Source organism: Mizuhopecten yessoensis, unplaced genomic scaffold (assembly GCF_002113885.1).
Source record: "Mizuhopecten yessoensis strain PY_sf001 unplaced genomic scaffold, ASM211388v2 scaffold3229, whole genome shotgun sequence".
Lineage (NCBI taxonomy): Eukaryota > Metazoa > Mollusca > Bivalvia > Pectinida > Pectinidae > Mizuhopecten > Mizuhopecten yessoensis.
In genome coordinates this window covers 2,283,717-2,297,596 of record NW_018404940.1, presented here as the reverse complement: position 1 = coordinate 2,297,596, position 13,880 = coordinate 2,283,717, and the positions used below count along the sequence as shown (strand labels likewise).

The 13,880-nt window shown below is 34.1% G+C and overlaps 2 protein-coding genes across 3 annotated transcripts in view; one reads left to right on the top strand and one right to left on the bottom strand.

Annotated features, from left to right (window-relative positions):
* Positions 1-1,468: 1,468 nt before the first annotated feature.
* On the bottom strand, positions 1,469-7,368 carry LOC110447173 (steroid receptor RNA activator 1-like). Its single transcript, XM_021492690.1, has 6 exons — positions 7,324-7,368; positions 6,110-6,253; positions 5,146-5,462; positions 4,433-4,541; positions 3,823-3,893; positions 1,469-3,444 (listed from the first exon to the last, which is right to left on the bottom strand). Exons 1-6 carry the CDS (start codon positions 7,340-7,342, stop codon positions 3,208-3,210), a joined length of 897 nt encoding a protein of 298 aa, XP_021348365.1. The 5' UTR covers positions 7,343-7,368; the 3' UTR covers positions 1,469-3,207.
* A 300-nt stretch (positions 7,369-7,668) lies between these two features.
* Positions 7,669-13,880, top strand: part of LOC110447172 (stromal interaction molecule 1-like) — a 96,812-nt gene continuing 90,600 nt past the window's right edge. For both annotated transcript variants that reach the window (XM_021492689.1, XM_021492688.1), the window contains exon 1: positions 7,669-7,978. In XM_021492689.1, the coding sequence (XP_021348364.1) occupies positions 7,867-7,978 (112 nt within the window). In that variant the 5' untranslated portion in view covers positions 7,669-7,866. The remainder of the gene's footprint in view (positions 7,979-13,880) is intronic.

The following is a 13,880-nucleotide window of genomic DNA, read 5'->3' as shown; positions in this document are numbered from 1 at the left end:
TGCTGACAAAGTCAATGGACCATGAAAGGTAGGCCTCATCCAGCATTTGATGCATGGGTTAAGATGTACTACCTAGGATGCATCTAGGGTCAAAGTTCGGTTGGTCTAACACTTATACTTTCAGCAAAACTCACTCAAACACAAAAACTTAACGTTAATGTTTGGGACAGCGAGACAAAAATGAGAGAGTAAGAAATTTCAGGTTGTTTTTTAAAAATCATGAATTTTTAGCTTGAGAAAGTAAGAAATTAAGTGCGTTTTCAAGTGCGTTTTTTTAAAATAATCATTCTTTAGCTTGAGATGTAAGTTTTTTTTTAATTTATTTATTTGTTTATTTTTTAATTACAGCCAACACATTTTAAGATTGAAGGAGGTACTCAAATACTGGAAGCCACAATCAACACAGCCCTCTACTACAACTGACAAGAATTAGAAAAAATTGAAAAATATGCAATACCAAAGGAAACCAAACATGAAGAATTCCAGCTTCATGTACAATCTTGTAAAAACTAATAAAAAATTCTTATCACCCCTAACTATAGAAAAATAATAATGAAAATGTGCCCAAAAATCACAGAACTCCCGAAACATTCTACCTTTATATTTTTTTAAATTGTTCATCACAGGATGCTAGATGTAAAATTCCTCTTAATACAGAAATTTAATGTATATCAAAAACCACAGAACTACCCCAGATGATTAAGTTTTAGATGCAAGGCTAAAACTTGAATGTCAAACAAAAAAATATCTTGTATTATAACATGTATAGGTAATTTATATCCAATGCATTTAAACAAAACAAATAACCTTCTCCCCACTGGCCATTAACATAGTGAAAATTGAAGTCACTCATTTCTATTATCAAGGATGAGTATTACATATTGCTATGAAATTGTGCAGTCTTATTTTTGGGTTTACATGGAAAAATCGTTTTTGTTTTTTTGGGTTGTTTTAAAGGGTCTGGTCGGGGAAAAAATTGCGGCACGGCAGTATGATGGTCGAGTTCTGCTTGCAATGTCCAGTTTTGACCACTGAAATCTCGGGAAAGCCCCGCGTAAATTTAGCGCAGATCTATTTATATATGTAACGTGGTTGTTTTGAAAGTGAGGCAGTGAAGATAACAACAATAGCAAGCCGTCATGTGCCATGTCGGACTCAACTAGCGGACAAGACAGCAATACTACGTAAATAATTCTTTTCAAAGGTCATGTATGATGCAAGTGTAGTATTCCTACCCATATGTTGTTGTTATATATAACGGTATTGATACCTCGTGCCTGTCATGACTTTTGCATGCATCTTTTTTCTTTCGCCGGGATGTTTACATTTGGCCTTGTAGATGACGCACGTGTGGTAAAATTACATCACTGATCTGGGTCAATTGAGAGTTTTAGACTATCAGGTGACGATTTAGGATTTTTTTAATATAATTATAATTTTTACTCTTAGGGAGTGAATTTCAGCAAAATTTGTATCGGTATATTTCATAAGAAGGTATTTTAAACATGTGTATGCCATTTTAGCAAATATGCCTTTTCCCCCCCAACCAGCCCCTTTAAGATTGCTTGGCCTGAAGGTATGCTTGCAGGTTTTTTTTAAATTATCAAATTCATCTTACCGTGATATTAATACTGACACGAACAAATAACATTGTATACAGTATCTTTTGCACTTTTAGTAAAACAAAATTAACATTGTATTATTTTTTTTTTGTACACTTAGCTCATAGAATAAGTAAGTACCATGACCCACCTGAATATAAATCATCTCTGTGAGTTCAATAGATCTAACCTATATATGGCCACTATTATAGATATTATATATAACATAGTAAAATGTATATTCAATATACTGTATACAGTAGTAACAAATATATATCCAATAAAAAAGCATTTATACATTACCGCACTACATGGTTTTTTTTTACATCTCTTCCTAACAATATTGCCCTGTTCATCAATTCCTAGGCCACTGGTTAATCGATACAGGTGTTGGATAAATACAAGTCTTAATAAACCAGTTAATTTACCAAGTCTTGGTAAACCAGTTAATTTACCAAGTCTTAGTAAACCAGTTAATTTACCAAGTCTTAATAAACCAGTTAATTTACCAAGTCTTGGTAAACCAGTTAATTCATACCCATCTGCCACTTTGATTGAAATCCTGATCTATGGAACATGGCTTTTGAAGATTGGTGCTGTTTGATTTTGTGGTCCTCCATTACAACATTCATCAATGATGCAACACTGTAATGAATTACTAAACCTTTAAGTGGTTTGCTTTGCAAGCACTCAGCAGCACTTTGATTTAAAACAAATTAGACCATAAAATTTGCAGTTTGCATGTAAATTAAAGCAATGTTTTTTTACTTATTTAAACAAAATTATACCTATCACTATACAATGACATAAAATAAAGGAATCGTCAAAGAAAAATGTCTTGCAATTCTTAACACGTTATTGAAAATATAATGTAAAGGAATGAATGCAGAGACACATTTTTGTAGGCTTTTACTCAACTACATAATACAGGTTCATGTATAAGTTTGAGCACATTTTTCAGTTAAATATTACTTAAAGAAAGGTTCTCCAATAATTTCCCACAATATTGCACTATTTGAAAGATATACAAGCAGTAATATGGTTATTTCCAAGTATCAAAAAAGTTCCAAAAGTTCCAAAAATGCCAATATTAAATTGATTAAATAAGATAGGAGCCATGATAATGATAAACATGAATTTAAAACTAACATGAGCCCATATACGCTGTCATGAATCTAGCATGCAGTCAAACAACTTTTAACAGACAGGCATACCAAATAAGTTCTTCTCAATGAAATTAAAGTAATAAATGGCCGAAATGTAGGTTATCATCGACAACCAATCTTTTAAAACCATTACAGCAGTTATCTCCCCTGTCCAATTTAACTGGTTCCCAACAGTTAGTGGGAGACCAATGAAGGCCATTTCAGATTTCTATCATTACTATCCTACAACGATTAATTATTTAGTTTCCAGCATCTCCTCTCTTTGTCCAAATTAAGAATTGTTAAGACAAGCAAACTCTTGAAACAAACTTCAAGTTGATGATGTCATTTTCAATCAGTCTTATCTTTGGGAAATTCAGGAGGTATCCACATAAAAAATATATGAAAATCATGGCAAATTTGAAGGAAAAAAGGCTGTTGAAGTATCCTGAAATCTTGAATCAACCATCAACTGATGATCCTGTTCTGTCTATATCACCAGCCACCGCAGTACAATCGTCCAGTGTTAAAACACTACTGGAGGATATTTTCGGATCAGACACATCAATTAAATTGGCAGCATCAGAATCTGATTTTAAATCTTTATCAGTCTCTTGTTTTACAGAACTTTCCTCTTCTTTCCTCATTTCCCGATTCTCGTGAATAATCCGTTTGACTGCAACCAACCACTGGCCAACCTGAAAGGAAGGGAGACAATTCAACTTATCTTGTATGGAACTGAAATGTATTTTTTATGAAATTTTCATTGCCAGTGGTTTTCCCCCTTAGTTTTACAGCCAAATACAGGCTGCTTTCCCAAGCAAAATCGTGCTGTGTTTCGCCAAAATGAAGTAAAATTGAGGAATGTCTTCCCAGATTCAATGAACATAATGCTACATTTTCCCAAATCCTGTAGGAAGAGGCTGTTGTAAAAATTAAGTACTTAAAACACTAAGTTAGCATCTTTACAACCACTATAATCCTTTTAATTTATTCTTCATAAATAGGTTCATATATGAATTACCAAATCTTATTTTTTAAGACAGACAGTGGTCTGTATCCTACAAGTTCAGTACCTCGGCTGTGTAGTCCACCATGAGAGACAGGTGGCTTTCCCAGGCCTTGTCATATTCTTTATTTTCTAAAGCTGAAAAGAAAACCCACAAATTCATAAAAACAATAAGAAAATTCACCATTTTTAAATTTACTTTTGACTTTTTAAATCAAGGAAACCTTTCATCTTTGAATTGATAAAATTTTAAATGTACCTCATTAGTACCTCTGATTAATGATTATAAAGCGCAAGACTGAAATAATTCATTATCAAAGAAATCCAAAGATCCACTTTTCTGACCATTTTTTCTTTTAAGTTCCAATTTGATTTAATAGATCTCTGTTTTCTAAAGGATGACAGTTAGATGGAGTCGTTTTGTCGTAAAAATGTCTAACATTTTGAGATTTTTTCTGCTAATGGAAAAAGCTGATATTTTCAGTGTAGTGTATATGTTAACTCATCCAAACTTCAGTAAAATTACCAGCATGATGATGATTGATAACAAAATAAATATAGTCAAACCAGTGTAAAAAGACCAGTAAGGGGAAAGTGGCCTCTTAAGACAGATGGTGCCTGAATGGAGGTGTTCACATGAACTAGTTTGACTGTTGAACATTACAGTAAAACTATACCTTGGAGTATTTCCCAGATTCTCACTTGAACATCCTTGGACAATTTTTTGTCTTTCCAATTTTCTTTTAAAATTTGTAGTTTCTTCTTGATATCTTCTGCTGCACGTCCCTGTAGTATTAAAGGGAGGTAATCATCAAAAAAAGGAACAGTCACACTAAATATTTGCATTTTAACTAAAGACTCTTATAATCTTTTACTGTTCACCCTTAAAGCAAACCTGTTGAATCTTAATCTTGTGATAGTTCATTACCATGCCATACAGTACAAGGTTATACGCTGTATTTAATTGAAAGCAGAAGTCCATTTTGACAGCAATTTTAGTATTTTTCTGTCTGATTCCATTATAAATGACTAGAAGTCCCTTTTTACTGTAGATTTTTTACAGTTCACACTCATGCATCATAAACAGTTCACAAAAAGTTTTAAATTTGTCCATTTGATAATTCAAGATAAATAATATGATAGCAAGAAAAAAACATTCTGGTGCAAATTGGGTCAAAAGAAAGACTGATAAATTGGATATAAAGAACAATGAATATGTATATTAGTCTGACATCTTATTTCATTACTTGGATGTAGAACAAAGATGATATATTCATCTGCAAAAAAACATCCTGTTCTGATGTATGTGATAATCAACAGCTTTCGAAGCTAAGGGTTTTGTAAATCATCCTGATTTTGAATTACCATGATAATACCTAATTTTACCTACCTGTAGCCTAGGTAAGCACCTCTCAAACTCACTATCAAGTTTTTGTTTGACTTTGTCGAAAAGTTCATCATCACTAGAAATGTTTGAATATTCCAGAATGTCTGCCAAGTCAGTGCTTTGTGAGTCTATTGTGGTAGATTTGTTATTAGACTCTATCCCAGTGTTGAGGGGAGTAACCGAACCCATCATAGGTATCACGAGGGGGACAGGGGCAGATGGGGCAGTGTTGGTTGTCGGGGGCAACAACTGTATTGGCGGCAGCAGTTGTACAGGTGAAATGGGAGGTCCACTAGCTGGGTTGAGGAGAGTTCCGGAACCTAAATACAGACAATAATACCATAAGCAAATCCTGATTATTAAAATTTCTTCAAAAATAAGTAGAAGAATTCTGAAATTTTTGACCAAATGAATTTTTAAAGCAGAAACAAATCTGTTTGAAACATGATTTCTTTTTGTTTTGTCATGTGTTCAGCAGAATTTAAAAGAAATTCTTGTTTGGTACTTTTCTTTAATCTTTTTTAAGAACATACTGAGAAGACATTATATATACATTTGTAAACTTAACTAGTTTATCAAGCAAACTGTGCTATATGGGTTCAATTTTTTTCTTTTCTTTTTTCACCAAACTAATATGCTTTCAATACTTTTTAAATACTTATATTTTCTATTCGAGAATGGGAAATCAATTTACCATAACCAGTAGCACTGATTATTCTTTGGGTCAGTTCATTTTGCAGAAAGGAAGAAAATGTATGTTTCTATTTAATTCAACCTTGTGCACACTTTTTTCAAGGTCTTTACCACTAGCCCTCCACCACTTGGTCGCAGGTTCAAGACACGTGAGGCAGTTGCTAGGTACAAGGTTGGTGTTTTTTCTCTGGGAACTCTGCCACCAAAACTTGGCATGTAGGACGTAAAACATAAACAAAGTAAAAAAAAATGTAACCTATCCATTCCCTTTTACCTGCAGTATTTAACTGAGTATTTACTGCCCCTCCAGTGTAGGCTATTCGCTTGTTGAGTTTTGTCCCTCTAGGTGATGCATGTCCAGAAGTCTTAGGTGTATAGTTAAATATGGGTGGATCATTCCATCCCCTGTCAGGGTTTCCTGTTTTAAAAAGAATATGAAAAATAGCAAAAATTACTGAGGATATGTTGCACCCAGATTTTCTACTATCTATTCTACAAATAATTTAAATAGGGTATTCCTTCTTTGCGTATTGCAGAGTTATCTTCTCTTGTGAGCAGGTATTGATTGATGACGTTACTCTCACAAACAAATGACGTAACAAACAATACCTGCTCATAAGTGCAGATATCTCTGCAATACGCAAAGACGGAATATAAGGTTGATGGACAAGACATGGATATTATAATATTTCTTTATTGTATTATCTTTATTAATATTTTGGGTTTTATGTCTTCACTGCTTTGATTTATTTAGTTCTTGGTTTCTATACATACATATAAGTTCTATGAAAAACTGCATACATGTTCCAATAGTATTCTCATCTTTAAAATTTAAAATCATCTTCCAAATACTATTCTTTGAACACAGGTGCTTGTGTTCTGGAATATACATAATATTATTTGTTTACTTATCACACCCCACTAGATATCGCACCCCAATAAACTAATATATGATTTATTAGTATAAAGGGGTGCAATATCTAGTGGGGTGTGATAAATAAACAAATAATGTTATATACATTCCATACTACAACAGTGTTAGAGCTTTACACGGGCGAGCTACTTTTAACAGGTGCCGCAGTCGGCAAAATCATATTCAATAGAAAAAAGGTGGAGCAGCGGCCTCTTAGGTTATAGGAGTAACACATTCCAGAACCCGAGCACCTGTGTCTTTGAACAATAGAATAGCTGTGACACAGGTGCTCGGGTTCTGATTATAAACATCTACATCGTTTTACTTGACTCAAATAGGTTGGCACTGAATGCCTCGAACTTCAAAGATTGTTTATAATTGTTTTTAACCTCCAGAACAGGGGAATAGTAACTGATTTGATGATTAAATCAAATATGTGCATCAGAAATGTCTGAAAACTCTTCAAACATACGAGAATATAGTTATATCATATAGCTTGTCATCATTAGATATTAATTTATCTGAATGATTCATCTATATGCAGATTAAACAAATGCGAGCGGTGATTAACTTGCCTGGCCTGGGGGCCGCCATTGTTACATCTCAACGTGGAACTTTTGACCAATGAAATCAATAGAATGGGCTGTCCTTTGCCGTTAGCTCTATTGAATTTACTCCCCATTTTATTTATCGACGTACCGTTTATTCATTTTGTTACAGTCATCATTGTGATTTATTATGCTCATTTTCTGATTTATAAACTATATTTGTTTATGATTTTTAAATATTTATGATAAACCAGGGCAAAGGTAAAACTTAATATATATATAAGATATTTCAGTCGCCAAAAGTTACAACAGAATACACACCTTTCGGACTTCCTCTAGAAAATTCCTACATGATGCACTGTACGGAGGAGTTTCAATAGATGATTGGATAAAACCCGAGACTATCTGAGAGGCAAATGCGTGTCGACTGTTTAGTGGGGGTAGTGTAGCTTGGATTAGAAATCGATCACGGAAGTGCTGAAACGTGGGACAGCAATACAGGGAATTATGTTTTCATTCCGAAAAGCTTAATGTTTTGTTCTTTGGATATGTTATTTCCAAAGGATCAGTATGGCAACGCGAACTCTTCTACCCTTATGTGCTTGTGTTGTGACAATCGCTTTGCTATCTCCCTTTTATTGTCCTACCGTAAAAACAGCATCGCCGGAACAGAAACCAACAGGTCTGTATAGTTTTCAAGTTTTTCTACTTCACATATGTTAAGTTTAATTTTGTGTTATCTTTAAAATTTCGTAGGAAAGTTACATCATTGCAAAGATCACGAGAAGATTAAATGTCTGCTTTGGCCCTTTGATGTCTGGGCAGACGAGGCCTCGGGCTGTCAAACATATTGGACTGTTCGTCCGAACACTTTCTTTCCACTTCTTAGCTCCAGGCAACTTATCGGTTTATTATAACGATAATGATCATACATCATCAACAATCTATAATCATTACCGCCGATCAGTAGCAACACTCTAGTACAGTCACCAGTAGTTCTGAAGGGCGCAGACTTTGTGTACAATACACAAGGGTCAGTTATCGACAGAATGTTGGCCCAGTACAAACACTGTTCTTGACACTAAATCTTTGGTGATGATTTTTGCATGCAATAAATTATTTTAATCTTGTATCTGTATCATGACAATTCATGTTTTAATTAAAAAATATTTTATGTATGTATTACGACTTTCGTAAACATAAAACAGGTTTGGTTCAGTTTGATTTTATTAAGTTTATTTAATGAGTTGAATTTATCAACTTCATCTCTGGGATGGAGGTATTAAAAAAACTAATTGTACACTAGCTGAGGTGTAGAAAATATGAAATGGACATATATCTGCAGTTATGAACGTTGGGTAACATTTTAAAAATCAAACAATATACCAAAGAAGTAAATAATTAAAAAAGTGTGGATTGATGGTCAGACACCTCTTTGATGCTTCTTTGAGTTTGAGTGTGAGAACCATACATGTACAACCTCACATGACTTGTCAATGTGAGACACCTGTTTGAGAAGTCACATGACCTGTCAGTGTAACAGGACTATTTGAGAGGTTTACAGCCAGAGACACCTGTTGGAGTAGATCATGACATAATCACAGGTGTTGGACACACCAATATGATACTGATAGTACTTTGAGTAACTATATTCTGTCTATTCTCCACTGTATTATTGCAGTACCTGCTACTATTTTTTTAGTATATATATCTGATCTGTATGTGTACTGACAGGGATGAATATGGTCCGAATTATTCTGACGTTTTATCGACTTTTTCATATCGGTCTGTCGTCGATTAACGTCAGAACTCCGGCCCTCTATAATATGAGGGAAATAAGTGACCCGCGACTGGGTCGCTCTTCAAACTGATATTTTAGAAACAAATCGTCACTTTCACACACATGTTGCACATGGATCGAAAGGTCTATTCTTTATGCACTACATTTAGGTGGTATCAATAACATGTTTCAAAGATCATTACAAACAGTATTTTGGATGTTTTCTATACCAACCCATGTTTTTAATGGAAATTAGGGCATGAGCAATGTCACATGACTTGACAAGATCTCGCGTTACCAAAGGTATTTTCTCAACATTATGATGTAAGCCGGCGAGATTTTAGTCACATGGCATTAGAAGACGGGGCTATAAGAAACTATAGTAAAACAGAGTGAGTTTGAAAAATTATGTTTTTAGTGATTGTATTGGTTGTTTTAGGCATGCAATTTATGTTCATCTTGTGCATAAAGAATAGATCTTTCGATCCATGTGCGACATGTGTGTGAAAGTGACGATTTGTTTCTAAAATATTAGTTTGAAGTATAAAAAAGTTGATAAAACGTCAGAATAATTCGGACTAGGATGTGTAGTGGTACTGATAAGCTGTAAAGCTTTAAGTTAATAACAGTTAACTTAATTAACATGTCAGTATGAGATTTTTGTTGGTGTAATCAACATAACATTTTTGTTAATGCTTAGATTACAGTCCAGAAACATGATGATTTAGTGTTTTATTGAAGTCCAAAAAAGGACATGTGCCAACAATGCCATAACTTAATAAACGTCAGTAATAAACATACCCTGTTGATTTATATGTACCAGGCAGTTCGATGAGAACAGAAACAAATTACCCAGGTAGGTATAATGGACATAGAAGTTATAACTCATTATATATACAAGCATAAAAGTGTAAGCAGGTGGCATGATCAGGCACATATGAGGAAAGCATTGTTGGCTTATTGATGAGAATTTCAAGAAAGCATTAAATACATGTACATATATGTATGATACCTGACCACTAGTATGCAATGATCATGATAAGACTATTATAAGCTTATTATCTTTGTGTCTGCAATATTCCTTAATAATCGATGTGTCACAATCTAGATCTTCTACAGATCTACAAACATAGACCTTTTTTCCCCACACAATTCTCAAGTGATGTATTCAGTATGTTAACTTGTTAAGCTGACTCATCTTTAGATACAAGTTTTGTTCTCAAGGTCTCCTGTTACTGTCAGAATCGGTCTATTCAGACTATGTCCAGACCATCGGCTCATGACATCTGTCTGGGTCTTCCCATACATTTGATGTTAATCCCTGTCTTGGTCTTCCCATACATTTGATGTTAATCCGAATCTTCCAGAAACATGCATTTTCACATGTTTATATATAAATATATATGTAATTTGCAAGGATTGATTTTACTTAGATTTTCTCATTTTAAATTTGAATATCAATAGTTTCTGTACCTTCAATAGACAGCTATATGATATGTCAATTAACTTGAATGACATTCTCTCATCGATTAGAATTTGGTGTTCAGCCACAGTATATTATAAACACAACCATATTATTCTTCAGTAACCCATTTTTCTTCACAATTAAAATCAACACTGCAGTAAAATCATTAAAAAAATGTTAGTACTTTTATTACCTTAACACGTTTATATCCTTTAATTCAGACTCCTTGTATTTTTTTCAGTAATCTAAATGCAAAAATTGAACCATATCAATATTATGTTGTAAAGCACTGCATTATAAAAACTATGTATGTAATATCACATACTGGACTAGATTTAAAGTTGATTGATCATATATTTAACCTTAACTATATTTGAATGTATTCACTGTAATGATTTGTGTATGTTGTGCAATTAAGTAATCATTTTCACATTTGCCGACTGAAAATGTGTGTGACATTTTAAAAGTTCTATTAGAGGCCAATTAAGCTACAAGCTTAAAATTAAAGGTTGCTATCTTGTATACGAATAAATCTGTCTTATTTACATAAATTAAAACACACAAAGTCACAAGTATACACATTGCCCACTTTAAATTACTGCTGTAACACTTTCAGATGCTGAATACTTGTTATTACTAGGAATCACAATTGGTGTGGGTGTACCAGGTAACCTAACATATTCACAAAGTAAGCAATGAACTAAAAGGCCAACTTGGGCGATACGATGAAGGTAACAGAAAACATAATCAAGAGGATGGTTGTTATTGTTATGGAGAGAAAATAAATGTTTCAACATGGTTTGGTTATATATATACATTCTGTGTACTTTCTTATAAAGCTCTGAAGAGAGACATTTGAAGGAAATATGTACATGTACTCCAAAGCTCTCTAATTCTTTTTTTATAAGGTTACCTGGTGCATGCCAGGTGAGTGATACAGGCATTCTGGGCCTTTTGCTTATGTATCATTACTATTAAATTCATTATCAATTTGCATGTTCATTTATTCATTTGACCTGAGGTTTGTAAACATGACAGCCAGGCATGTCCTGTCCGTTATTTCTGAAGGGTGTCAAATTCCACTTGTCATGACCCTAACCTATCATTTTCCATCGATAGTTCTCAATAGCACGAGCCCAGTATCATATGTAACTTGTAAGAAGAAATTAGTAAAATTAGTCAAAATATTCTAATTTTACTAGTTTTACAACCTTGTTACCAGCACATTCTAGTAGAATTCTACAGTATAATCTGTTTTATTTTTATATTTCATATTAAGTGCTGTTCCAAATTCTCATATCAACTTAAATGAGGTAATTAAGATAAAAAAATCAACAAATTGATACCATAGACCTGGCTTTAGTCAATTATTTCAAACTATTTTGGTCTTAGGACTTTCTTTTATTGCGACACTGTTTATAGTTGATGTATGTTCATGTACACAGTAGTGTATGCATGCATTCAGGAAAGAATATTTTCCTTTATCGCAGGAAATGTAATACCGGTCATGTGAAAGGGCTTTGTTTTATGCATGGGACAATGTGTTTGAGGGACATCAAATGATGTACAACTGTCTTATACATATTTCCATACCTAAGCCAATAATACCTGATACAGGTGCTACAGACTTATCCCTAGATTTGAGAAGAAAGGGAGAGCTTCATATGAAAATTCAGAGATTTTTGTTGATTTTTTCCATAAAAGTCCTCTTTTTTCTCTATTTTCATCAAACTTTTTGTGAGTCCCATTACTAAGAGATATAGTGGACCCTCAAAAGTTGATGAGTCCCACAGGAAAAGCATCTGGACCCGTTTTTATGAAACCGTTACCATTCTTAGGCATGGAGAAACTTATAGCTGAAGACCATTTTCGATGTCTAGACTTGACTTATTGATAGGGTGATATGATTTTTGCAAGCTGCAAGGAATTTGTTTAAACACAGAATCCAAGCTTGAGCATGAGAACAGTTTTATGAATATGGGCCCATGGCCAGGACTCAAATAAAATCTGGAGTCCAAAAAATCACTGGAAGCTTTGGTGGTATTATCTAGGCAAAAAACTCAAAAAATGAAGATTTTATTTTCCTGGATGAGATAACATAATTGTGTGCTATATCATGATCAGTACATGATACACCTTAACTTGTGTCACATTATCAACTGTAAAAGTTTCCTTTTTATACGGAATTAAATTTGATATATTTCGGATAGGGCAGCAGAAACGATTGTATAATAATCACAAGATACATTGCTGATCGCAAACGTTTGCCTGCAGGCAACGAGAAAGTGACACCTGTACTATATATGAATGGAATGTTGTTTAATTGTTGATGATGATCTGTACAACATGTTACAATGTTGGTTCAGTGAGCTTCATCTCCATTGTACAGTAGCTAGCGATATAGTCAGGTGCTATGTTTGGTGTTCAGGGCATGTTGTCACTGAGCCAGACCCTGTCACTCCAACAGAGACCTCCGTGTCACCTCCACCATTCAAATGTGTGCACCGTTTGTTGGTGATGTAAGTCTTGGCTGTGATGCTGTACTGCACTTTAAAGTGCTTGTCTGACACTAATCATCATTTGTTGCACTTGGCTTGACATGAATGTAAATGAATCATGAAAATGTACATCAAAGTCGTAATCGTGAAAAACACTATTGTCAATACTTTACTCCATGCAGTAATTGTATTTCAGAGGGGTCATGGTCATCAAAATTTCAATTCTCTCATCATTTTTTTTAGCAATAAGGTATTTTTCTTTTGATTTGGAACGACTTTATATTTTAGTTGGACAATCATTTTTCTGGCCTGATTTTGTGCAATATGGAATGATTTGATATGGAAAGGACAGACATCAAACCTCAGTATCATAATTCCTTAACTCACTCACCCCTGACATTTCATAATGAACTATTCTAACCCTTGAATTGGAAGGGTTCAAATGTGTCTTCAGGGGTGAATGAGTAATGTAAGATTTTCATTGGATTTGGTTTATTGGGTTTAATGGCCTATTAATTAAAAGCTAAGGTCATCTAAGGACGTGGCGTTTTCTAGAGTTAGACAAAAAGCTGAAATTGAATAAAGTATTCCACACTCCATCAATGCTTTCTAATGGGAAAAACGTTCATCATTTCCCCCCTAAAACTGGGGCAAGATGTGGGAAAAACGTTCATCATTTCCCCCCCTAAAACTGGGGCAAGATGTGGGAAAAACATTCATCATTTCCCCCCTTAAAACTGGGGCCAGATGTGGGAAAAACGTTCATCAATTTCCCCCTAAAACTGGGGCCAGATGGGGGAAAACGTTCATCAATTCCCCTCTAAAACTGGGGAAGGATGTG